The following is a 24,775-nucleotide window of genomic DNA, read 5'->3' as shown; positions in this document are numbered from 1 at the left end:
ACACTGTCTGACAAAAGTTTGGAATAATGTACAGATTTTGCTGTTTCAGATGGAACTTGGTACTTTAATTCACCAAAGTGGCATTCAACTGGTCACAAAGTATAGTCAGGACATTACTGACGTAAAAAAACAGCACCATCACTATTTGAAAAATGTCTAAATCTAGACAGGCCCCATCACAGCAGCCATCAATCCAACACCTTATCCTTGAGTAATCATGCTAAATTGCTAATTTTGGTTCTAGAAAATCACTTGCCAATATATCAAACACAGTTGAGCTATTTGGTTCCTTAAATGAAGCTTAACATTGTCTTTGTGTTTGTTTTTGAGTTACCACACTATGCAATAGACTGGCATGTCTTAAGGTCAATATTAGTTAAACAATGGCAATTAAGAAACAGCTTTCTCTAGAAACTCGTCAGTCAATCATTGTTTTGAGGAATGGAGGATATGCAGTGTCAATACATTGAAAATTTCATACAAAGTTGTACACTACAGTCTTCAATGTCAAAGGACAACTGGCTCTAACAAGGACAGAAAGAGATGTGGAAGGCCAGATGTACATCTAAACAAGAGGATAAGTACATCAGAGTCTCTAGTTTGAGAAATGGATGCCTTGCATGTCCTCAGCTGACAGCTTCATTGAATTCTACCCGCTCAATACCAGTTTCATGTACAACAGTAAAGAGAAGACTCAGGGGTGTAGGCCTTAACCCTCTGGGGTCTGAGGGTGTTTTGGGCCCTGGAGAAGTTTTGACATGCCTTGACATTTCTGCTTTTTTCAGTTGCATAAAAACACATTAATGGCTAAAGTCTGATAACACTGTATTCAACACAAACTGGGCTACAATAATATGTGAGCAAAATGTGTGTACAGGTTTGAATTTCTGAGAAAATAACGTTTTTGAAAAAACAAAATATTTAAGTCATTGAAATAAGGCCATGTAACACATACTAAAAAAAATTCCACAAGACTTTTGAAAACTGGATCTTGTAGCTTAGAATTTTTACTACAAAATGATGTGAAAACCATCCTGATCTTTTATTCATACAAAACAATAAAGTAATTTAACTTTTATAAGAGAATTTTAGTGTTTACATTTTATATGTGAGGAGGCGTGAATGATCATGAATATTGAGGTGATTTACACCTGAGAAGACAAAGACCCTCCCCTAGGCCTATCAATGAGGGATAGAGAATGAATGTGAGGAGACTTAATGATCAAAATCAAGTTTTAAGTTAAAAGAAGTAATCTGACTGTACATTTTCTTTAAATAAACACTTTACTTAATTTTAGACCTACACTACCGTTTAAAAGAAGTCTCTTCTACTCAACAAGACTGCATTTATTTGATCCAAAATACAGTAAAAACAGTGATATTTTGAACTATTTTTACAATTTAAAAGGACAGTTTTCTATTTGAATATACTGTAAAATGCAATTTGTGATCAAAGCTGAATTTTCAGCATCATTAATGCAGTCTTCAGTGTCACATGATCCTTCAGAAATCATTATAAGATGGTGATTTTCTAATATGGGCATATTTAAAGTGCATTTTACTCATTTAACCTGAACACATATTTGCAAGCACAAGTTTTGTTGATGATAATGATGTTTTTGATGATAATGAGGCAGCATAAGCACTAGATAACATATATTATAAACATACATATTATTTTTATACCATATTACATATCATATTTATATCATATAGCATACAATTTAAATACCTGCTTTAGCCACAACAGCATTTAAATGTAACTAAAACTTGCTTATTAGGACATATTTCAAGTGTCTGAATCCTGGATGGCAAGTCTGGAAACAGTCCCACTAGTAAAATATGTACATGTTTATATAAAATAGCATGTCAACTAATTAAAACGAAATTACTTACTCGTCCGAAATTGTATCCTTGGCTGGATCAAGTCTCTCTTCAAAATACAAACATTCATCGGAGTCACGCTCTTCTTTTGGGGAAAATGTTAACTCTTCCTTAATATCCTGGAGTTTACTCGCCTGTGTATAGTTACAAACACACAGAAAAATGAATAAATTGTGTTTAAATCAAACCTCACTGTCGGGGGCATGTACATTTGCATTAATCTCTTCAGTACATTAGCATATGCTCTGCTGGTGGGAGTGATCACATTAGCTGTAATGAGCTAAGCCAGTAAAAACTGTACATCGCTTTGTTTCATACAGATTACATTGCAGGAGAATATTTGTTTTAAATTGTAATTGTTTTATTTAAAAGTAGACATTTTAAGCTTTCTTTAGACATATGTTTCATGTTTGTGTGATAAGTATTCACGTTCAGGAGTTTCAGTTCATTTTTTTGACGTGTTTCAGAAATATGCTCGTGAACACAGAGACAGCTCACCCTTTTTATTTTCTTTATTTTACAAAATCACAAGGTTTTGTTGTTATTGTGAGTGTACACAAATAAAATAAGACCCTTTATAGTCTCTAATGATGTCTTACACTTATCTGTATGCCCCAAAATGACAAAGTATTTTAAGTCGTTTCTGCTGTAATGACGAAAATATCCAGCAGGACGCGCCGGCGCATCCGTCGACCCCAGAGGGTTAAGGGAAGAATTGCAAAGTAAAAGCCTCTTTTGAAGCAGGAAATAAAAAATAAAAGGTTAAAGTGGGCAAAGAAACACAATAATTGGAAAAGAGTGTTATGGATCTTAACCCCATAGAGTTTTGTGTGATCAGCTAGACTGTAAGGTACGTGAGACATGCCCAATAAGACATCTATGGCAAGTTATACAGGAAGCAAGGGGTGAAATGTGACCTGAGCATCTGGACAAACTGACAGCTAGAATGCCATGGATTTGCAAAGCTGTCATTGCTGCACGTGGAGAATATTTTAATGAGCACTCATGAATGCCACTTTGGTGAATAAAAGTACCAATTTCTTTCCATAAGAACAAAATATGTACATTATTCCATTAGTCTCGAGTTACTTAACTGTAACCCCTGTTCCCTGATAAAAGCGGAACGAGATGCTGTGCTGATTTAGCACTTTGGGAACGTCTTTAGGAGTGACCAGCTGTGAATATGTGTGCAACATGTAAATGAAATTGACAAAAATGTATAGCCTTTACTGGTGACATCATAGGATGCACCTGTAGCAGGGCTATAAATAGATGCGTCACAAGTGCATTGTCAGGTATTTTGTCTGAAGAGCAGTCCTGGGGCATCCTCATTGCGGCTATGAAGAGCAGCATCTCGTTCTGCTTTTATCAGGGAATAGGGGTTACAGTTAAGTAATCCGAGACGTTCCCTATCAAAATGCTACACTTTGATGCTGCACTTATTTCACGCTTTGGGAACGAGAATACCCACGCCGCCGCACTGTTGGTGTCCGGACCCCTTATGGATGTGTAGTTGTGCTCACAAACGCGCGAGAGGTCTCAGACACGAGCTTGTGATGTTGACTCAAGGACGTGAGAGCCCGGAGTGGCATGAACATTCAAAAATCTTATGAATATGTGCAGGGAGGACCAGCCTGCAGCACCCCAAACATGCTGCAGAGGGAACCTCTAGCCAAGGCTTTAGAGGAGGCGACACCTCTGGTAGAGTGAGCCCTGATCACTACTGATGAAGCTTGACCATGTGCCTCGTAGGTCAGGGCAATAACATCCCTCACCCAATGTGACATTTTCCGCCCCTTTGTTGCGGCCGCCATGTCAAACAGATATTTGCCCAGACTTACGCCACTGGCTAGTCCGGCATTGTAAATGGCAGAGAGCAGAAGGCTTCAAAAGTGACCAGATGTACGGTCGAGAAGAAACCTTAGGCAGGTAGTCAGGATGAGGGTTCAATGTTGTTTTAGCCATTGGGCAAATCTAAGCAGGAATGGAAGACAGAGCCTGCAGATCCCCAATTCTTTAGAGAAGTAATTGCCATAAGAAAAACATGTCTTGAGAGTCAGAAGTTGGCGGGGCATTTGCCTGCTGATAATTTTCCCTGCAGTATGTCAGAACTGAAGCAATATGGCAGTTAACTGAAGGATGGTGCAGTGCACATAATAAAGATTCAAAGACACCCCATTTATTGGCATAACTTCTAGTAGAGGGCGCCTTAGTGCTCAAAATGGTTCGAAGATTTCAGGTGAAAGCCCAGTGACCCTGTTCGGCCAACGCGGCACCGTGAGTAAGGGCCAGGACCCTTGCTGGCGAACTCTGGTCAAGACTCCTGGGAGCAGAGAAAACCGGAGGGAATGCATACAGGCGCATTCTGGGCCATGTATGTGCCATCGCGTCCAGACCCATGGGAGGTCTGGGTGACTTAGAGAAAGTAGAGGGGACATTGTGCTGTCTGTGTGACGAAGAGGTCAACTTCTGCTGTGTAAAAATCTCAACCAGATTATTTCAGTACCTCGGGGTGTAGTTTCCACTCCCCCATCAGTATTTCCCATCTGGACCGTAAATCTGCCCCCTATTCAGGCATCCAGGGATATATGCTGCTCTGATAAACAGGAGCTTTCTCTGGGTCCAAAGGAAAATCTGCCATGCCAGTCTGTTCAGCTGGCGTGAACGTAGACCTCCTTGATGGTTTATGTAAGAGGCTATTGCTGTGTTGTCCACACACACCAAGACATGGCAGCTTCTCGAGGAAGTATTTCAGGGCCAGAAATACAGCCATGAACTCGAGACAGTTGAGGTAACAATCAAGCTGACAACCCTCCCATTCCCCTTGAGCTGGACGACCACTTAAGACTGCTCCCCAACCCATCAGGGAGGCATCTGTCGTTAGCAACCTGCAATGGCAAGACGCACTTAGAGTGGGACCCAAAGTGAGGAACCAGGGTCTGAACCACATAGAAAGTGTACGTAGCATGCAACGCGTAACCCTTATCATCCTTAGGGGACAGGCCCTTGGATGAAATCTCCTGGATTTGAGCCACAACTGAAACGGTCTCATGTGCAAAAGTCCCAAGGGGATCACTGAGGATGCAATTTCCATGAGACCTAGGAGTCGTTGATACTGACGAACAGTGCAAACTTGGCCTAGCCTGACTTTGCTCAGGGTGTTCTGAGTGGACTGGATTCGAGCAGGAGACAATTGTGCCTGCATTGTGATCGAATTCCAGGTATTTTTCTGAGTGGGAGAGAGGATGCTTTTCTTGGCGTTTAGCCGCAATCCCAGAGAAACCAGATGAGCTTAGATGATATCCCTGTTCTGTAATGCCAGTTCTTGTGACTGTGCTAGTATCAGCCAGTCGTCTATGCAATTCAGAATTTGTATGCCCCGGAAACGCAAAGGAGCCTGTGCTGTATCCATGCATTCCGTGAATGTGTAGGGTGATAAGGCTAGACCGAATGGAAGAACCCGTTATTGGAAAGCTTCGCCCCCGAAAGCGAACCTCAGAAACATCCTGTATTGTGGCAGACTTTCTATATGAAAGTGCGCATCCATGAGATCGATCGTGACCAACCAGTCGTGATGTTGGATTTGAGACACAACCGTCTTGACGGTTAGCATCTTCAACTTGAACGACATGTGAGTGATTCAAGCCTCGAAGGTCTAAAATTGGACACAACCCTCCATTCTTTTTGAGGACCAGGAAGTATCACTGTAGTAACCTGACTCTCTCTCTGGAAGGGGAACATGTTCTATGACCAAGCGATTTGCAGTTCTTCCCACAGTACACATGCTTGTTCCAGTTTCACGGTAGTGAGAACCACGCTGTTGAAATGCAGATGACGGCGAACAAATTTAATTCTGTAGCCTTTTTCTACTGTTCTTAGGGCCCTCATAGAAACACCTGACAGTAGTTTCCACGCTACCAGGTTCTCTGAGATGGGTTTCTGCCCTTTTTTTGCCCTGTTTAGGGGACGTCGAGTATCCCGCGTCCTGTGCTACGGCAGAAAGCAACGGAACACCCAACATTCAGCTGGAAACCGCTAACTCCCGAAATGCCAGAGGCGGCGGGAATGGAGCGGCTTTGTGGGGGTATTGGGAGGGTATAGGTGGATGTTTCACACAACCCGTCCCAAGGGTGGGCTATCCCCACGGCTGGGTGCAAGGCTTTTTCTTCTTAGAGATGACGGTCCTGAGGTCTTGCTTTGGGGGCTGCAGTCTCTGCTAGGGGAAAGCAATTCTCCATGCTCTGTTTTTGAGCCTCCCTTCTAGAAGGACCAGGGTGGGGCTAGGTGGCCGGTGGCCCCTCCCCCTGAGTGCGGCGAGGGAGGAATTTCCAGAAGGCTTCCTCATGGCTTTTCGCCTCCTGGAACCTGGTGATAACCGTGACTGTGGCGACACCAAATAGGCCAGAAAGCGAAACCGGGGCATAGAGGAGGAACACTTTGTCCCTGTCTTTGATGCCCGAAAGGTTTAGCAATAAATAACTTTCTGTGCTGACCAAAGCCAATGGTGCAAGCCGTCTGTTTGGCCACCCGGAGAGACAGATCTGTGGCACAACGAAACTCGGCGAAAGCCTCTTCATCAACCGTACTGCCCGCACTCAAGTCCATCAGCAGGTCAGCATGGTACGCCCACAACAGCTGTAGAAAGGCATTCAGCAGCTGTAGTGTGCAGGGCAGCACCAGCCTGACCTGCTGCCTGATAAGCTTTTCCCACAAGCGTGGAGGTGGTCCTGCACGGATATGTGGGGAGAGTGGGTCTCTTAAGAAATGATGCCAATCCAGGCGAGAGATAATCAGTGTCTCTTCTACCGGCAGCATCATGGAATATCCCCGTGTCTCAGCACCCACGACAGTCGAATATACCAACGTCGAGGGCACGAAGACACAGGAAGTATAAGGATTCCTCCATGAATGAGAAAGCTTGTTATGGAGGTCATCGAAGAAAGGAAGGAACAGATGTAGCGTTCCCTTCCCTTTTTTATTTTTTTGTCTTCTAGTTTAGAGCATTTGGGGGTCTCCTGTTCGCATGGTCAGTCTAACTGTAGCCTGGCCACAGCCTGAGTAACCACCTCGAGTAATTCCTCCGCCGCTTTGTTATTGTGCGTGGAATGTTCAGAGGTGGGTAGCTCAAATCAGCAGACTCAAGAGATTCAGCGTCTCCCTCGTTAACCGAAGAGGTGCCGAAGTGCACTTCAGGCTCACAAGAAGGCCCAGCTGGATCTGGGGAGAGAGCGAGCTATAGGGACAGACCCATCTCTCGCTCCTCATCCAGACCCATGTGAGAACCCCATGATGAAAGAGTGGGTGCTGGCTCTTGGAAGTAAGTGAGAGGAGTCCTGACGATGCACCTGTGACACATCTATTTATAGCCCTGATACAGGTGCATCCTATGATGTCACCAGCAGAGGCTATATATTCTAGTCAATTTCATTGACGTGTTGCACATATATTCACAGCTGGTCACTCCTAAATACGTTCCCAAAGCGCTAAATCAGCACAGCATCAAAGTGTAGTTATTTGATAGGGAACCTCCATTCCCTGATGGAGGGAATGAGACGTTGTGTCGATGAGTTAAAAATAGGGGTCACCCTTGTGAGCCCAGACATCTCTTATCTGAGAAAAGGCCAATGAATAAGGCCTTTGCATGCCCCCAATATACGGGTGTAAAAGGAGTGCCGTTGCAAACATACACTCAGGTTTCGCACATCAGGATGGCCAATTCAGTGGTTGGTTCAGTCTTGTGGCAAGAGGGACACAACGTCTCGTTCCCTCCATCATGGAATGGAGGTTACATCAGTAACTGAGACGTTCCCTATTTGTCACTCACTCGATGTTGTGTCGATGAGTTGACACTAGGGGTCCCAATGGAAAACGGCACAAGAGCTGAACCAGGATACACAGACTGGCGGTGCGAGACAGAAATCAGAAATCTGTGTGCCTCGTATCCAGCGCAGCAAGCCGTCGCGTAACTACCCCCAACACACTGGCAGGCATGAATTGGTCCCCTACACGCCGGGGAGTGGCTAACTGCTCAGAAGTTTAAGGATTGGCTGGCCCAGCCGTAGCCTTCTCTCTATTATTCTCCCCAAGAAAAAAAGAACGAGGGCCATATAAGGTTCAGCTGGGGGCCATATAAGTTCCACATTGGGGGGGGAGTCACTCCAAAGAGGAGGACACCGCAGAGACCACACCCAGCCCTGACATGGTCTTACCAGGTTTGAGCAGAAGCACATCATGTGGAGCGGCATCGGGGTAGGTTCTACCCAAGGAGGCGAGGAGTTACTAAAAACATGGTGACCAAGGACAGAGGACCCTCTGCTCAAGGAAGATGCGGTTTACCAGCGGGGAAACCATTTTGCAGAATATACATCACACTGGGTTACCTAAGGAGACAACCAGCTTATGTGGAGCACTTACCACAGTATGGGGCCTAAGTGACGCACATACTGAGGTGGCGGCGAGCCTCTCCAAAGATTTTTGGCCGCTGGGCTAAGAAGGAAGAACGTCCAGGGTTCATACTTTTTTGCGAACGCAACTGGGAGAAGAGTGCACATTTTCACCTCAAGGGAGGGGAAAGGCACTATGCACTATGCGCAAGCGGTACACCCAACCAGCTGACCTGAACTTACCTGTTTGTGTCACCTGATAACACACGGGATAAAACTGGCTCAAACCTGAGGTTATAAAACCTTCATCTTGGACGGGAGTCTGTGCAAAGCCCGATTCAGACTCACAGGTCCAAGATTTTTTTTGAGTACAATGAAGTAGGGGCTGTAAGACCACTTCACCTCGGCTGGAGGGACAGACTCTATTGCATCCTTCTGTAGGAAGGAGGCGATCTCTGCACACAGAGCAACAGCGTTCTCGCCTCTCACCGTAGTGAACCGGATGCCGCTAGACCTGGGCGGGCACCTAGTGAACTGAATCACGTAGCCGAGTTGGACAGTTCTGATCTGCCATCATGGGGGTTTGGGAGCACGAGCCGCTTCCCCAAGCCCCACACGAGAGGGAACAATTGTGTCAGACATACCAGCAGGCGGAGCCTCATGACAGGGCGGAGCCTGAGGTGCCACTTGTGGATATGCTATGCTGAGTCTAGAGACATCAAAGCACTTACCTGGCTCCTTTGACCACTCCCGGAGCAGCCTGTGACGGGGGAGGAAGATTTTCATCCTCGTAGCCCGTGGAGACCATCACATCAGTGGCGGATTTTGCCACAGCTTGTGTGCGCAGTGGCAGGAGGGTAGTGAGAGAGGATGAGCCCGCTAACCGGGTAGTAAAAGGTGCCCGACGTGGTCGTGGCAAGCATGGCCGTCAGCTGCGCATGGCGACAGACTGAACCAACCCACTCTCCGAAATCTCATCCACTTAGCAAGTTGCGAACGCACATCGTGAAACTCACTGGGGCAAACGAGCATGATGGGGAATGGGAGGTCCATGGGGAATTTCCCGGTGGAGAAGCTCTCATTGAAGTCCCCAAATTGTCCCTATGGCTAACCGACCCCGCCTCCTACCCGCGGGTAGGAGGACCGAGTCAGGGAGCCGCTGGAGTGGCTTTCCCTCATATGAGAGAAAGTCGCGAACGCAACGTTGCCAAAATCATGCCCTCACAGTGAGAGCATGACCCGTCCACAAGTGTTGTCCCCTCGTTGGGAGTGCCTAACACGAGAGGCAGTGATAGTGGTCGTGGGAAGCGGAGAGGTAACGCTCCCAACCAGGAAAACTCACACAAATGAAGAGGTGTCTTAGACTTTAGTTTGCGCCACTCTTTTAGAGGAAAATCTACTGTTTTATTTGTGTGTGTGTGTATATATATATATATATGTGTGTGTGTGTGTGTGCGTGTTTTTGTGATTTACGAGGACAATTTTGTAAGTTACAAATGAGTAATTACAAGGGTATTATGCTATAAATGTGATTTATGAGGACATTTCTAGTGTCCCCATAATTTAAATCGCTTAAAAATCATATTAAACAATGTTTTATTGAAAATGTAAATTTTTGTGAGGGTTAGGTTTAGGGGTAGGGTTAGGGTTAGGGTATAGAATCTATAGTTTGTACAGAATAAAAATCATTATGTCTATGGAAAGTCCTCATAATGATAGGTAGACCAACATGTGTGTGTGTGTGTGTGTGTGTGTGTGTGTGTGTGTGTGCGTATTTTATATATATATATATATGAACCTCTGCTCAGCTGTTGAAGTGCCCAGGTGTGTTTTCTCAGCACATCCGTTGTGTGTGAGGGGGAGAACCGCTGGAATGCGCCGTAGATCCAACAGCCTTTCAGAGAGAGATGAATGAATCAGCAGGAGGAATTCAGCTCTGTGAATAAGTCCGCTCGGCTCCGAAGAAGAAAATCTGAGAGCGTGTTTGCAACAGCACTCCTTTTATACCCGTTTGTCTGGGGGAGTGGCATGCAAATCCCACACACCAATACTCAATGGCCTTTTCTCAAAGATCAGAGATGTCTGGGCTCCCAAGGGTGACCCCTAGTGTCAACTCATCGACACAAAGTTGAGTGAGTGACAGATAGGGAACTTTTGGCTGCCATATGTCGATGATTTTAATTTGGTGAATAATTGGCCGATAAATATATATAATAATTACATATTAAAATTCAGGAGCATTATCATTATAATTTTTTTAATAATTTTGTATTATTATTATTATTATTATTATTATTATTATTAATATCAGAAGGCATACTCTTTGGTAGTACTTATATGTGTATGTATTGTTGATTATGTTTAATTGGGATGTTTTTCCCTTAATTTTCATCTGGTCATACAACATAACATTTTGGAATTGTTCTGTGGTATTTAAGGGTTGTTTTTCTTTGACTATTTTGGTCTGATGAAGAGCATTGTGGCTCACAACATCACCAAGGTGGGATTATATAAAATAATTTATTCCTTGGGGCTGTGGTATGCCGACTTAATGTTTGTTTTTTGTTTTTTCTTCCTGTCAAATTAGAAAGAAATCTATTTTTTTCCATCAATATACCTTATTGGTGATTATATTATAAAAAGCAATAAGTACACAGACCAGTTCATTATGTTCCTTTTTCACACACTATTTCATGTCTTCATTTAATTTTGTAAAATTTATTTTAGCTGATTTGAATTTTTTTTTTGTCATGTCTCCCTTCTGTCTCAGATCTCATACTCTCTACTGAACGATCGCAGTGGAGACTATCAGTACTTCCGCATTAATCCTGAGCTGGGCACCATCTACACAGAGACTGTGTTTGACCGCGAGACCAAGGGATCATACCTTCTTGAGGTGAAGTCAGTGGATGGCTGGGAGTCAGCTAGACCGGGGAAGCATGGGCAGCCCAACTCAGGTACAGCCACCTGACATGATGACAGTTAAATGCAGTATGTTAAACAGAGTACATGAGGAAAATACTCTAATTTATTCTATTTATATTTTAGTTACAGAAAGTGCTTGTTATGCCTCGCCAGACTATGATCTGACCCTACATATAATGTATTGTTGTACTTTATACAGTATTTGACTAAATTCAGTGTCAAAGTTTGGGTTGTGTTCATGATTATATATCACAATTAAACATCACAGTACTGCGATATATTTGTGGGATTAACAATACAGAGCTAAATGAGATCTGATGAGGCATGTTTTTGTTAACTGCTTAAAATGCTTTATATAATGTATACAGTGTAGCTTGATTTGATTTAATAGAACACTTAGCTTGCCTAAGCCTCATGGAAAAGGAATTTTTCATACATTAACTATGTCCCTTTAGTCTGCTTTGCTCTTTTAGACATCATAAACAGCCCTCTAATAGTTAAACAGGCCAGCTAGACAAAAACTCAAGTGTGTGACATTCAATGTTCAGTTTAAATGTTGATGAAGGTGCCACAGGGGATGGTGAGATTTTCAGGCAGAAGCAGGGAAAGACTGACAGTGCTGCTCAGAAAGAGAAATTAGTCAACTCCAGAATCTCTATCCTCTGCTGTTTATCTGCCTCACAGTCAGTTTACCTGGCACTCCAAATGGGGAGAAGACATGAGCATACTACAACAGCTAGAGAGATACACACTCGCAAATGCATATTATCAGATCGACAGTGTCAAATATGCTCTAGCACACAGAAGACAGGGTGTTGATGAGCAGAGAGCCGCACATACAGACACACGCATTTACACAGAAATGTGAATGATTATTGAACAAATTATTGAGCAGATCCTGTCAAAATCAACAGAATGTTGAGAAAGGAAAAAAAACACTCAGTGGAAAATCACACAACAAAGCTGTGCCTGTGTGTTTTTAGGGAAAACATGACCATATTATCTTCGTGGTGATGCTCTGAACAACATGCCAACTCTCACAGGGTGGCAACTGAGCATTTTTCCAACCTTTTTTATTCATTATATCATGTCAAGAAGAGGCAGGAAGCAGGATCAGGGCTTATATCAGACACCTCACAATCCCTTTAACTAGCAAGTATATCTGTTTATCGCATCCCTGACAGAACTGAAGGCTGTGAAAAGTTCAGAAATGCTGCATGTTTGATTATATATTTATATATATATATATATATATATATATATATATATATATATATATATATATATATATATACAACAGTTAGTTCTGGTCCTCGAATCTGATTGGACGAGTGAGCACCATCAGCACTCCAACGCTTCACTGTGTGTATCTCTCTGCTTGTGTCCGTGCTGTTCTAAACTAAAGTGTAAGAGCAGTGCTGATCTGTTAAGAGCTTCTGTTTGTCTATTGTTTTTTATATTACATAGGTTAGCCAGCAGGTGGTAGCAAAATATAATTTTTGTGTGTAATATGAGCCAGTTAGGTGACGTGAATATGTCAATCACTACTTTAATATGCAATATCACACGTGCAAGAGTGCGATATGGCCCTACATCAGCACTGCTGTGATTCGACCGCAGGCATGAGGCCACAGGCCGAGTGCCGTAGATAATCACATTAGTGCTTATAGCATTTGGGCATGGAACTACTTTCTTACGTGAGGGATCAGAATCTGCCGTTGCTGGGTCAAACCAATTGATACGACCAAGCCTTCATAGGTAATTAAAAAATGTCACTTCAGATATAGTATTACAGCTTGTGCTGTTTCTAACAAGTTATTGGATGAACAAGGATGTGTTTATGTGTGTGTGTGTGTGTTAGAGAGAGAGAGAGAGAGAGAGAAAGAGAGAGATGGAGCATGTGCAATCACCTGTTGCCACTCCTAAGCAGATATGCTGTCAGCTTTATGATCGTCAGCTGTCTCAGTGGAAAAATAGCATCCAAGCGGGAGTATTTCTCCCTATTTCGTGGTAGCTGGTGCACAAGAGTCGATCACTATAGAAACTGCAATGTCCTCCACAATTTTGAAATGAAAAATAGCATCCAAGAGAGAGATGATTCATCATCTGGTTCATCTGGCAGAGAACTGCTGATCTCCTGGGATTTTCACGCACAACCATCTCTGGAATTGACTAAAAAACAAAAAAAAACACCCAGCGAGCAGCAGTTCTGTGGATGAAAATGCCTTGTTGATGAGAGAGATCAACAGAGAATGGCCTGAATGGTTCGAACTGACAAAGTCTACGGTAACTCCGATAACCACTCTGTACAATTGTGGTGAGAAGAATAGCATCTCAGAATGAGGGTTGCCGCTGTTTTGGTGGCACGATTGGGACCTTGGTTTTAAAGTTGTGGCTGATCGTGTGTATATATACTGTATGTGTGTGTGTGTGTGTGTGTGTGTGTGTGTGTGTGTGTGTGTGTGTGTGTGTGTGTGAGCGTGTATTTATCACTTTGTGGGGACCAAATGTCCCCATAAGGATAGTAAAACCCGAAATTTTTGACCTTGTGGGGACATTTTGTTGGTCCCCATGAGGAAAACAGCTTATAAATCATACTAAATTATGTTTTTTGAAAATTTAAAAATGCAGAATGTTTTCTGTGAGGGTTAGGTTTAGGGGATAGAATATAAAGTTTGTACAGTATAAAAACAATTATGTCTATGGAAAGTCCCCATAAAACATGGAAACACAACGCTGTGTGTGTGTGTGTGTGTGTGTGTGTGTGTCTGTGTTTTTCACAGTAGCAGTTGATTGTTTGAAATGGATCTACTGGGGTGGAAGGAGTACTGAAAAATAATACTCAAGTGAAAGTACTGTTACTTCTTAAAAAATGTAGTTTGAGTAGAGTAAATGTACTGTCCTGAAAATTACTCAAGGAAGAGTAAAAGAGTATCTCATTTAAAAGTACTCATAAGTAGTGAGTATTGAGTACTGAGTAGCGAAAGCTATGCCCCTTTATAATAAAAACTATATGCAGCAATTTAAAAATGTAGTACAAATACCATAATTTGCATTCCTTTTTATGGCTGTTTGCCAGAAAGAATAAAAAAAATATAGGTATTTTATAGGGGTTTGTGATTGACAACTTTTAAAACACATCAATTATCTATGATACTGTAAACACTACATGAATCTTATTAAGTAAAATTATAAAAGGGCGACATGATTACAGAAATGAATAAATGGAAAAACTTATTTTCAATATCATAATGTATGAAACAGTTACATTAAAATAAATGCTAGGTCTAAATTTTCCTTAATGCCAACTGAGAGATTTATTGTTGCACATAAAACATGTTCAATGCAAGGGATGCAAAACACACAAAAAAAAAATTCTCTCATCATTTAGTCACCCTTATGCCATCTCGGATGTGTATGACTTTCTTCAGCAGAACACAAGTTAAGATTTTTAGAAGAATATCTCAGATCTTTTGAAAGGTCCAAACAAAGAAAGTGAATTGGTGCCAAAACTTTGGAGCTCCAAAAATCACATAAATAAGCATAAAAGTAGCCTAATCCACATGACCCCAGTGGTGACTACATGTCTTCAGAAGAGATATGATAGATGTGGTAAGAAACAGATCAATATGTAAGTCAATTTTTACTATAAATTATCATCCCTGTCAATCTACACATTAACTTTCACATTCTTCTTCTTTTGTTTTTGGTGATTCACATTCTTCATGCATATTGCCATCTACTGGGCAGGGAGACCAATTTATAGCAAAAATTGACTTAACTATTTATATTTTTCTCACCCACACCTAACATAGTCATATGGATTACTTTTGTGCTGCCTTTATGTGCTTTTTGGAGTGTCACATTTTGGTTTATATATATATATATATATATATATATATATATATATATATATATACCACATTTAAAGAATATATCGGGTTCAATACAAGCATATATATATATATATATATATCTTTCCTTTTCTGCCAAAGACAACTAGTAGTAAGCCACTGGTAGGTTGATTTTACTGAAAAGTGTAAACATTGTGCCTCTACGACGGGTTCAATACAAGCACTCTATATTCAAAACATTGTTTAAGCATTGGCTCAACCAATGGCATAAATTTGGGGTGGGATTATTTGTTTGTTGACCAATTTTGTGTTTGGGTATCCTCGTTGAACACAGTCATTATTTGTGCAATAGACACTTTTAACAGAATGTGATGATGCATTTCCGCCTTATTTAACAGAATAAGTTTAGGAAACTTTTTATATATATTCTGTTTTTATATATATTCTGTTTATATATATATATATATATATATATATATATATATATATATATATATATATATATATATATATATAATTGTAAATGTATAGCATTACTCTTTATTTATCTTCATTATATGTTATATACTTTGCATTACAGTAATTAAAAAAATATGTCAACACTGCAGCAATGGGGTATAGGTTGACAGATTAAGAACATGGTTGGCTAATCTTGTGTGTTTTTCATTCTCATCAGATACGGCGTATGTGCGCATTTTCATCAGTGATGTGAATGATAACAAGCCGGTGTTTGCACAGTCAGTGTATGAAGTTGATGTGGATGAGGATGCTGACGTGGGCTCCACCATTCTGACTGTCAGCGCTAATGATGAAGATGAAGGTAGGCCAATATGAGATGAGGCAACGGATGACGGATAGAACAATGTGCTCATTTGTGAGATGGAGGTGAGAAATATGGAGTGTTGAGTCTGGGTGAAAATGAGGGTGGATTTCTGTTCATAGATTCTGGAAATAGTATGTTTTCTCAGGTGTGAACACCTGCTAGGCTGTATGTATTGTGTGTAAAGTGTAACTAAATCTCAAATATGCATAATGACTCATCACAAGGCATTTTCAAATGCCTTTCAGAAAAAGAAAAAAATAATAATAATAATAATAATTTGAATAAAAAGACTGAATTCAAAACTGAATGGAATAAGTTTAAATACTTTAAATATTTTCACTTTTTCTACAATTGGACCACATCAGTGCATACCAAACCTCTCACAGCCTTCACTGCTGCTCTGTCTTAACCCTCACAGCCACTGGAGCAGAGCCACTGAAGCTGGATAGCCACCATAGCGCATCTGCTCTTTCATAAGGAAGTAGTGTTTGATGCTGTGCATTAGCAGAAAACATATAAACCAAATATTCCCAAATGCAATTTGGTGAAGGTACCCAAGGCAGTATGAGATGGTGAAGATGAAATGGCGATAAGGCTTCTAATGTGTCATTCCATATTCATTAACCACATATGAGAAGGGAACTCCCAAAAACACTGCAAGCTGATCTAAGGAATGACAAGGCAAGAGTTGTTTTGCTTAACCATGTTATTTGTTTATATGAAGTCTATTTGCATTTATTACCTACCTCAGAGATCTGAGCTTTGGGTACAAAAAGCAAAATAAATGTGAAGAAGCAATACAAAATTTTATAAAATTGTATGCTCAAAACACAACATGTGTACGCCTGCATCTTTCACTGTTTAATTAACAGAGCTCAACAGGGGATCCAAACATTTATTATTCTTTCCCTGGATGGTACATGCTGCAGCTCTCACTGTTTATTTTTCTTCATTTTTATTTTTTTACTTGAAACATTGATAAAGATAACATATTTATTAGGCTTTAGTCCTTTCTTTTCAACTGTCTTCAGCTTAATGGGAAGAAAACTAATTTGTCAATTATTTAATTCAGAATAAAAAAAATATAGATTCTGATTTACCTAAACAAAAGCCCATAATGAGGGCAAGTTGGTGGCACTAAGAGAACAAAAATAAGGTTTAATGTATTTGAGCCTGGTTTTGTGAGCTATACTTTTACTTTCAAGCACCATGTTGTCTTTTGAGTTTTAAAATTGTTGCAGAAGGAAATACCAGCTTGTGCTGAACTGAACATTTGACTGAACATCTGAACATGGCAGGAAAGCTCAAAAACAGTGAATGTTTTTATGAACCATTGTTTAAAAAGACTAGGAGAATAAAATAATGTTTCATTTTAGCTATCCATGATGGTGAGTTTCCAATGCTACCATTGATAATCACCTCTAAGGGCCATTGAAGCAGTTTATTGTTCATCTGCAGCTAAAAGCTTTTCATCGTATATAGAAAAAAAAACATTATTATTTTTTTGATTTCGAACCATATTTTTTTCACCGTTAAAAGTTTCTAACCATCAGCCAATGTCTGACATTTTTAGTTGTTTTTTAAAGAAGTATCAATATGCAGTAGTTCTCAGTTTTCCTAATTGTTCCATTTAGTAGTCTTTGGTTTACTGATGTGTAGAATTTAGCTGTGTCTTGTGTATGTATTTGGCTTTTTTTCATGAGCTCTTCTCATTCCTCAGGTGCTAATGCCAAATTGCGCTACCAGATTACATCAGGTAATGTAGGAGGTGTTTTTGACATGGAGCCTGAGGTGGGAACCATCTTCATCGCTCAGCCGCTGGATTACGAACAAAACAAGCTTTATAAGTTGCATGTCTTGGCCTCGGATGGGAAGTGGGAAGATTACGCCACCGTAATAGTCACCATTGGGAATAAGAATGATGAAGCACCTGTGTTCTCTGTGAACGAATACTATGGCAGCGTGACAGAGGAGCTGGACGGTTCTCCTGTATTTGTGCTGCAGGTACTGCCATACATGTCAGAACTCTGTCCTTCATTTTCATATCACAAATTCATTATATTTAAATATATTAACTTTATTAGGAGTCATTTTGCTAAATTTACCCCTTTAAAGCCTGAGCCCCAAATTCAGAAAATTCCAAATTCATATTATAACACTTTGAATTACACACAAATTACACAGCAAAACATACAAAATCAAACTTTCTAACTATCTACAGAAAATACGTTTTTAATAAATAGTGCAGAAACAGAATATATATAAATTCATAAATACTCAACAACTGCAATACCTGTGGAGAGAAGAGAGGGAGAAAAGAGAAGAGGGGAGGACAACAACACCAGTAAACACAGCCCAACCTAGGCCTTTTCGTGAAACTGTTCACACTCAGCTGAGTGACAAGATTGAAAACAGTTCCTATTGTAAACCAAGCAAAGTCTTTTGCCATTACATTCCAGTGCGCAACAAGTTACTTTTGTCTTAATTTCTGTCCTACTTTTCCAATAGCATAACCAACATCTCTTAGAGGACACTTCAAATTTTGGAAAGTTGCCTGGAAAGGGTTAAAATGTAAATTGTGTAATGATAATGAAACCCAAAACATTACAAAACCACTTCGATTAATTATTTTATGCCATAGACTGTCATGCACATGTGATACCTCATTCATACCTCATTAATAGGCAGTTTGAAAATAAATAGCACAACAATTAAATTGGAAATTGTCCAATCACTCAATATGTACACCTTGTCTGGGATTTGTTTATGTTTCATAATTATGTTGAAAACTGTTATTGATTTGTTCTGAGTGTTTTACATTCTTAAACTGAAATCCCCATTCAAACTCTTCAGTATTGAGTCTTTAAAGGTTCATGCATTCTTAGAAGAATATTTAAAGTGCAACTATAGTGACATCACTTTGTCCAAATGCCTAACTCTAAGTTAATTTTCCTCATGTGAGAAGTGGATTTTAATAAAAAAAACAATATATTATGTATATACACATAGTATATCTCCTTGGTCCAGAAAGAGTTTAAAAAATATAGTATGCTGGGATGTTTAGCTAGTTATGTGGAAAAATGCTTTCCCCTAGACAAGCTTTAAGAGAGAGAGAGAGTGATAGATGGATGGATGGATGAAAAGAATGAAAGAAAGAAAGACAGAAAGACAGTACAACCCTTATTCTAGAGTTGTTACAGCAGAATAAAGCTCCAATATATTGTCTTTGATGTTGTAGGTAACAGCCTCTGACCCAGATAAGGATGCTGATCAGGAGGCTTTGAGGTATTCTTTACATGGTCAGGGTGCTGAGAGTGAGTTCATCATTGATGAGATGACAGGGAAGATCTATGCCCAGAGAACTTTAGACCGCGAGACACGGGCAGTGTGGCGTTTTGTGGTACTGGCCACAGATGAGAGCGGCGAGGGCCTGACAGGATTCACTGATGTCATTATAAACGTGTGGGACATAAATGACAATGCTCCCATTTTTGCTTGCGCCCCGGACAGTTGCCATGGCGACGTGGAAGAGAATACGCCACCCGGTACTCACGTTATGGAGATGACAGCCACTGATCTGGATGATGCAGCTGTTGGACAAAACGCTGTTCTTGCCTATCGAATTGTAGGTAATGCTGCCCTCAGTGGAGGTAACAGTGGAGCGGATGTGTTTAGCATCAACCCTGCTACCGGAACGGTTTCAGTAGCAATGTCCAGTCTTGACAGGGAGCTGACTGACTCATATGTCTTGGTGGTGGAGGCACGAGATGGTGGAGGTATGACAGGAACAGCCACGGCCACTATACACGTAACTGACGTTAATGACCATGTGCCACGTTTTTTGAACCGGTCGTGCTCAGTGCGAATCCCTGAGAGCAGTGAGCCCAACACAGCTGTCATAGAGTTTGCTGCTGAAGATGCAGACGCTGGAGAGAATGGTCAGCTGACCTTCAGTGTAGTGGCTGGTGATCCTGAACAGAAGTTCTACATGGTGAGCCATCGACAGGAGCAGCGTGGGACACTTTGTCTCAAGAAACGCCTGGATTATGAAAGACCAGGCGAGCAATGTTTCAACCTCACCATCAAAGTTGAGGATCTGTCTTACTCCAGCCTGCTACATTGTACGCTAGAGGTACTAGACTGCAATGACCATGCCCCAGTCTTCATCCCACATTTTCTACAGCTACCTGCGATACGAGAGGATGTTGCCCCAGGAACTAGTTTAGCAAGTCTGGCAGCCAGTGATTTGGACTCGGGGCTGAACCGGGAGATTACTTATAGTATCGCTCCTGAATCTGATCCATACCATTTGTTTTCTGTAGACAAATCAGGGTTGGTCACTGTGGCTAGTGAGCTAGACAGGGAAAAGGTTGCACAGCACCACTTCATTATATTAGCGACAGACCACGGCATGCCACCATTGACTGGCACTGCGACTGTCCAGATGGCTCTGTTGGATGTGAATGACAATGGCCCAGAGTTTGAGGCCGCCTATGCACCAATAGTGTGGGAGAACGTTCTGGGCCCACAGGTTGTGTGGCTTAACCAGAGCTCTACTTTACTTAGAGCTGTGGACCGAGATTTAGAGGAGAATGGCTCACCATTCTCCTTCTCTGTCCCTCTGGAGTATCGATACAGCAATGACTTCCACCTGCAAGATAACGGGAATGACACAGCCACTATCACCGCCCTGAGAGCTTTCGACAGAGAGCGACGGAAAGAGTTTCTACTACCCGTCATCATGACTGACAGTGGCAGTCCACCAAAGACCGTCACTAACACCCTCACTGTAACCATTGGTGATGAGAATGACCATGCCCATGCAGCTGGACAAAAGAAAGTGTTCATGAACTGTCACAGAGGTAAATAGCACTAACATTATATGTAATGGCCGGCAAAGGGATATTAAACAATATTTGCAGAGAATTTAAATTGATTTATAGCTGTTTGATCATTTTGGATTGATTATTTGTTAATGAATCAGATTATTTTATAAACCACTTTACTTTCATGCATTTGGCAGATGTTTTTATCAAACGTGACATAGTGTACATTTCAAGCTATATATTTTATCAGTACCAGCAATATGTTATGTGGAAACTACCAGACATAGTTCTTTTTGATTTTAATATGAAATACTGTACATATGTGCAAGAAGAGAGAATCAGTACAGTTACGTATAGAATTAACAAAGGAGAGGCTCCTTAAGCATAAGTTGGGTGGTGTAGCACAGCGGCTAAAGCTTAGGACCAGAAAGTGTAAGGTTGCTGGTTTGAGCCTATAAAAGTTTAATCCCCGAGTTATTACCATTGTGCCCTTGAGCAAGACACTTAACTACTGGATACTAGAGGAGGATTGTCTCTTTAAAAGTACTCTCTAAAACTTGCTTTGGATAAATTACTTTTTACTGTATAAAAAGCTTTGGGACACTTCAGTCACACTTGAAAATGCTCCAGTAACATTGCATTAGATAACTGAAGAACAAGTGGCATTTCTTTGAAAAAATATTTTTTTTGTTCAAGCAAAACATGTCATAAAAAGAAGCTTAGCTTTGAAATTATAAAACAGTAGATTTCGTGTTAACAATTTATTGTTGTCAAACGTTGGTGCTCATACTGTAGTTAATAGTGATTGACTGATATGAGTTTTTCAATGACTAATGCCCAAACCAATATTTACAGAGCAGGTTGGCAGATGGCCGATAAAAATGTGATGAACATAATACAATTTAACAACTGCAAATCAGCTGCACACAACATTTCTAAAGTAAAACTAACACTTATGTAATGCAATATTTACTCAAATTAGCATAAACCTAAAAGAAAAAATGTTTTAACCATTCTTTGACAAATCTATTGGTAGTCTGTTGATTTTGGAACGGACACAAAGTGTACACTTTTGTTGATCGGCCAAGCGATCATGTTTATCGACCGATGCAGATAATAGCAAAATACCTAATCAGCCATTTAATCGGCCTATTCGATATATCGGTTTATCACTTGTAGTTTATGTGCAACACCTGTGGCTCCTCTGTTATGACTCGAGGGAAACTGCCTTCATGTATCCACTAAAGTAACCTTGAACCTAGTCTGTTAAAATTTTGTGCAAAAGTTCTTAGAAAAGCTTCATTTGTTTTCAGATGCCACTTAGTTTGATGTTTTGTTATATATTAAACAAAATGCATTTTTAAGTGTGGCTAAACTGTCGAAATTGTTTTTGGGTCCACTGTATATATTTGTTTATTTATGTTTGTAATGCTTAAGCTCCAGATGGCTTGGACTAAAAGAATGGCCAATTAGTAAAGTCATACATAAACATCTTACAGTTGTAGAAATAGGTCTGTGTTTCTGGAGCGCAGTTCTGATGGCGATTCTGCACAATGCTAAACACTTCCAGTGACACATGTGTAGACACACAGACAGGTGCACACACACAGTGCTTTGACATACACAAGCACACTTATAAACTGTATACACCTGCTGCACAATGATTTCACAGAAGGCCTTTTATAATGACAGGTAGAATGCTAACCAACATGCTAGGAAAGGTTTACTCACCAGATCCAGACGACTGGGATAACAAGACGTATGCCTTCGAGGGACAAATTCCTAAGTAAGACTTTCATTTTATCTTTTTTACTCCACTTTCGTTCTTTCTATGTCCATATCATTGCATCATCCCATTTACCCTGTTGTAATGTTTATACACATCTCTCAGCTCTCTTCCTCCCACACATATTTCTTCACTCTTTGTATTCTTTAAAGGGGTCAAGGGATCTTTGAGAACAATGTCTATCTCTTTCTTCTCCTTACATCCTACCATCTCTCTTCCTCTCTTGCTCTTCTCTATTGATAGTGTGTGCTTTAGTCGAGAGGAGTGTACAATGATCAGATGATCCTGACAGGGTCAGCTGCAGCCTTGAGACATCCTGAGCACATAGGTGCCTAAGCGCTCTCTCTCTCTCTCTCTCAGAATGCTCAATATACATGACATTATGAAAGATGACTCATATCTCTGTGAGAGCGGGAAAGGATATATTTAAATATTTACTCCATTAGGAAGCATGTGCAAGAAAGAAATGGCAGATTCCATTGAAGCCTTGAATGTCATTGAATTTTAACAGGAATTTGTCTACTATCACTTTGATGAACATACAGTATATTTAACATGCTTGCATGTGTTTTTTTATTTTTATGTATTGTTGAGGTCAGAGGTAGAGGTCTTCATGGGTCCTAACCTGAGTACCCGTACGGGTTCGCATCCACTTTTTGTATGGTCAGCCAATCCGGGTTCCATATTTCTATTGCTGTGTGTCCCGGGTCTGTTTAACATTATGTGTAATACCCGAGTTGATCAGAGAAGAGCCAACTGTGAACAGAAAGCGCTGATGATGATGATGATGATGATGATGATGATGATGATGTTGGTGCTGTGTGTGTTGTAACTTGCAACATTGTAAAATTAGCATGAGAAAGTGCGATCCGGAAAATAAAGTGTGCCTTTATTGGCATATGGAGGGGAAATCATTGGCACGAGAACAAAAGCGTGAGAGAGGATACCAGTCTACCTCTTAGTGTAATCATTCCTCATTATAATCATGCAAAAGGTTTATTTGGTTAAATAGAGCTGAATGGGACGCTAAATACTAATTCTTTTCTTACAACCCAAATTCCAAAAAAGTTGTGACCATATGAAAAATGCTAATAAAAACAAAAAGGATAGATTTGTAAATTATATTCACCATTTGCTGTATTGAAAGCACTACAACTACACATTATATGATATTTTTCCTTGTGAATTTCATTGTTTTTTGAAAATGTACAGTAATTTCAAATCAGTTGATTGCAACATGCTCCAAAAAATTGACAAAGGGGCAAGTTAAATTTAAAACTAATAACAGTTTGATGAGTTGAAATTACAAGGTGATGTGAAATATACATAGTATATAGGGAGCCTCCAAAAACAGCCTAGTCCTTCAAGAGCAAGGGTCATTCGAGACTTGTCAATTTGCCAACAGATGCTTCAGCAATTAATCCAGCATTTTGAGAACAATGTTCCCCAAAGACAAAACGGATTTTGAGCATTTCACCCTCTACAGTGCACAATATAGTTAAAAGATTCAAGGAATCTGGTCAAATCTCTGTGCATAAAGGGTAAGACAAATCATTTCTGAATGTATGTGATCATCCAATCTCTAAAAACATAATTAATCATTAATGGATATCATGAACATGGGGTTGGGATTACTTTAGTAAACCTTAGTTAGTCAACACCATTCACCGCTGCATCCACAGATGCAAGTTAAGACTTTACTATGCAAAGCAGAAGCCCTACATCAACACTGTCCAGAAGCGCTGCCGAATTCTCTGGGCTCGTTCTCAACTTAGATGGAAAGTTGGACAGTGCAACTGTGTTTTTTGGTCTGAAGAGTAATTTTTTGTTTTTGAAAAACAAAGCTGTTGTGTTATTGGGGCCAAAGAGGAATAGGGCCATCCAAGCTGTTATTAGCGTCAGGTCCAAAAGCTAGTGTATATATGGGCCACGGGTGTGTCAGTGCCAATGGCATGGGTAACTTGCACATCTGTGAGTATTCCATGAATGCAGACAGATATGTAAAAATGTTTGTGCAACAAATACTGCCATCCAGCACCATTTTTTCCTGGGACGTCCCTGCATTTTCCAGCCGGACAACTTCAAACAACATACTGCCTGGATATCAAGTGTATGACTGTGTAAGCAGAGAGTCCAGATGCTAGACTGGCCTGCCTGCAGTCCTGACCTGTCTCCAATTGAGAATGTGTGGCGTATTATGATGCACACAATATGACAAAGAAGACCCTGTACTATTGTGCTGCTAAAGACCAACATAATGGATGTTTGAGGGGAAAATTCCACTTTCTAAACTT

At 40.7% G+C, this 24,775-nt stretch overlaps 1 protein-coding gene across 1 annotated transcript in view; it reads left to right on the top strand.

The window, feature by feature from the left end:
* LOC127654782 (neural-cadherin-like) overlaps positions 1 to 24,775 on the top strand; it is a 437,028-nt gene that overhangs the window by 248,320 nt on the left and 163,933 nt on the right. Inside the window, exons 15-19 of the mRNA XM_052142196.1 lie at positions 11,038 to 11,224; positions 15,723 to 15,866; positions 17,590 to 17,873; positions 19,108 to 20,731; positions 22,388 to 22,481. Of these exons, the coding sequence (XP_051998156.1) occupies positions 11,038 to 11,224; positions 15,723 to 15,866; positions 17,590 to 17,873; positions 19,108 to 20,731; positions 22,388 to 22,481 (2,333 nt within the window). The remainder of the gene's footprint in view (positions 1 to 11,037; positions 11,225 to 15,722; positions 15,867 to 17,589; positions 17,874 to 19,107; positions 20,732 to 22,387; positions 22,482 to 24,775) is intronic.

This window comes from Xyrauchen texanus, chromosome 2 (assembly GCF_025860055.1).
Source record: "Xyrauchen texanus isolate HMW12.3.18 chromosome 2, RBS_HiC_50CHRs, whole genome shotgun sequence".
In the NCBI taxonomy this organism is placed as follows: domain Eukaryota; kingdom Metazoa; phylum Chordata; class Actinopteri; order Cypriniformes; family Catostomidae; genus Xyrauchen; species Xyrauchen texanus.
Note: the sequence above shows the minus strand (reverse complement) of the source record. Positions and strands in the feature narration are given on the sequence as shown.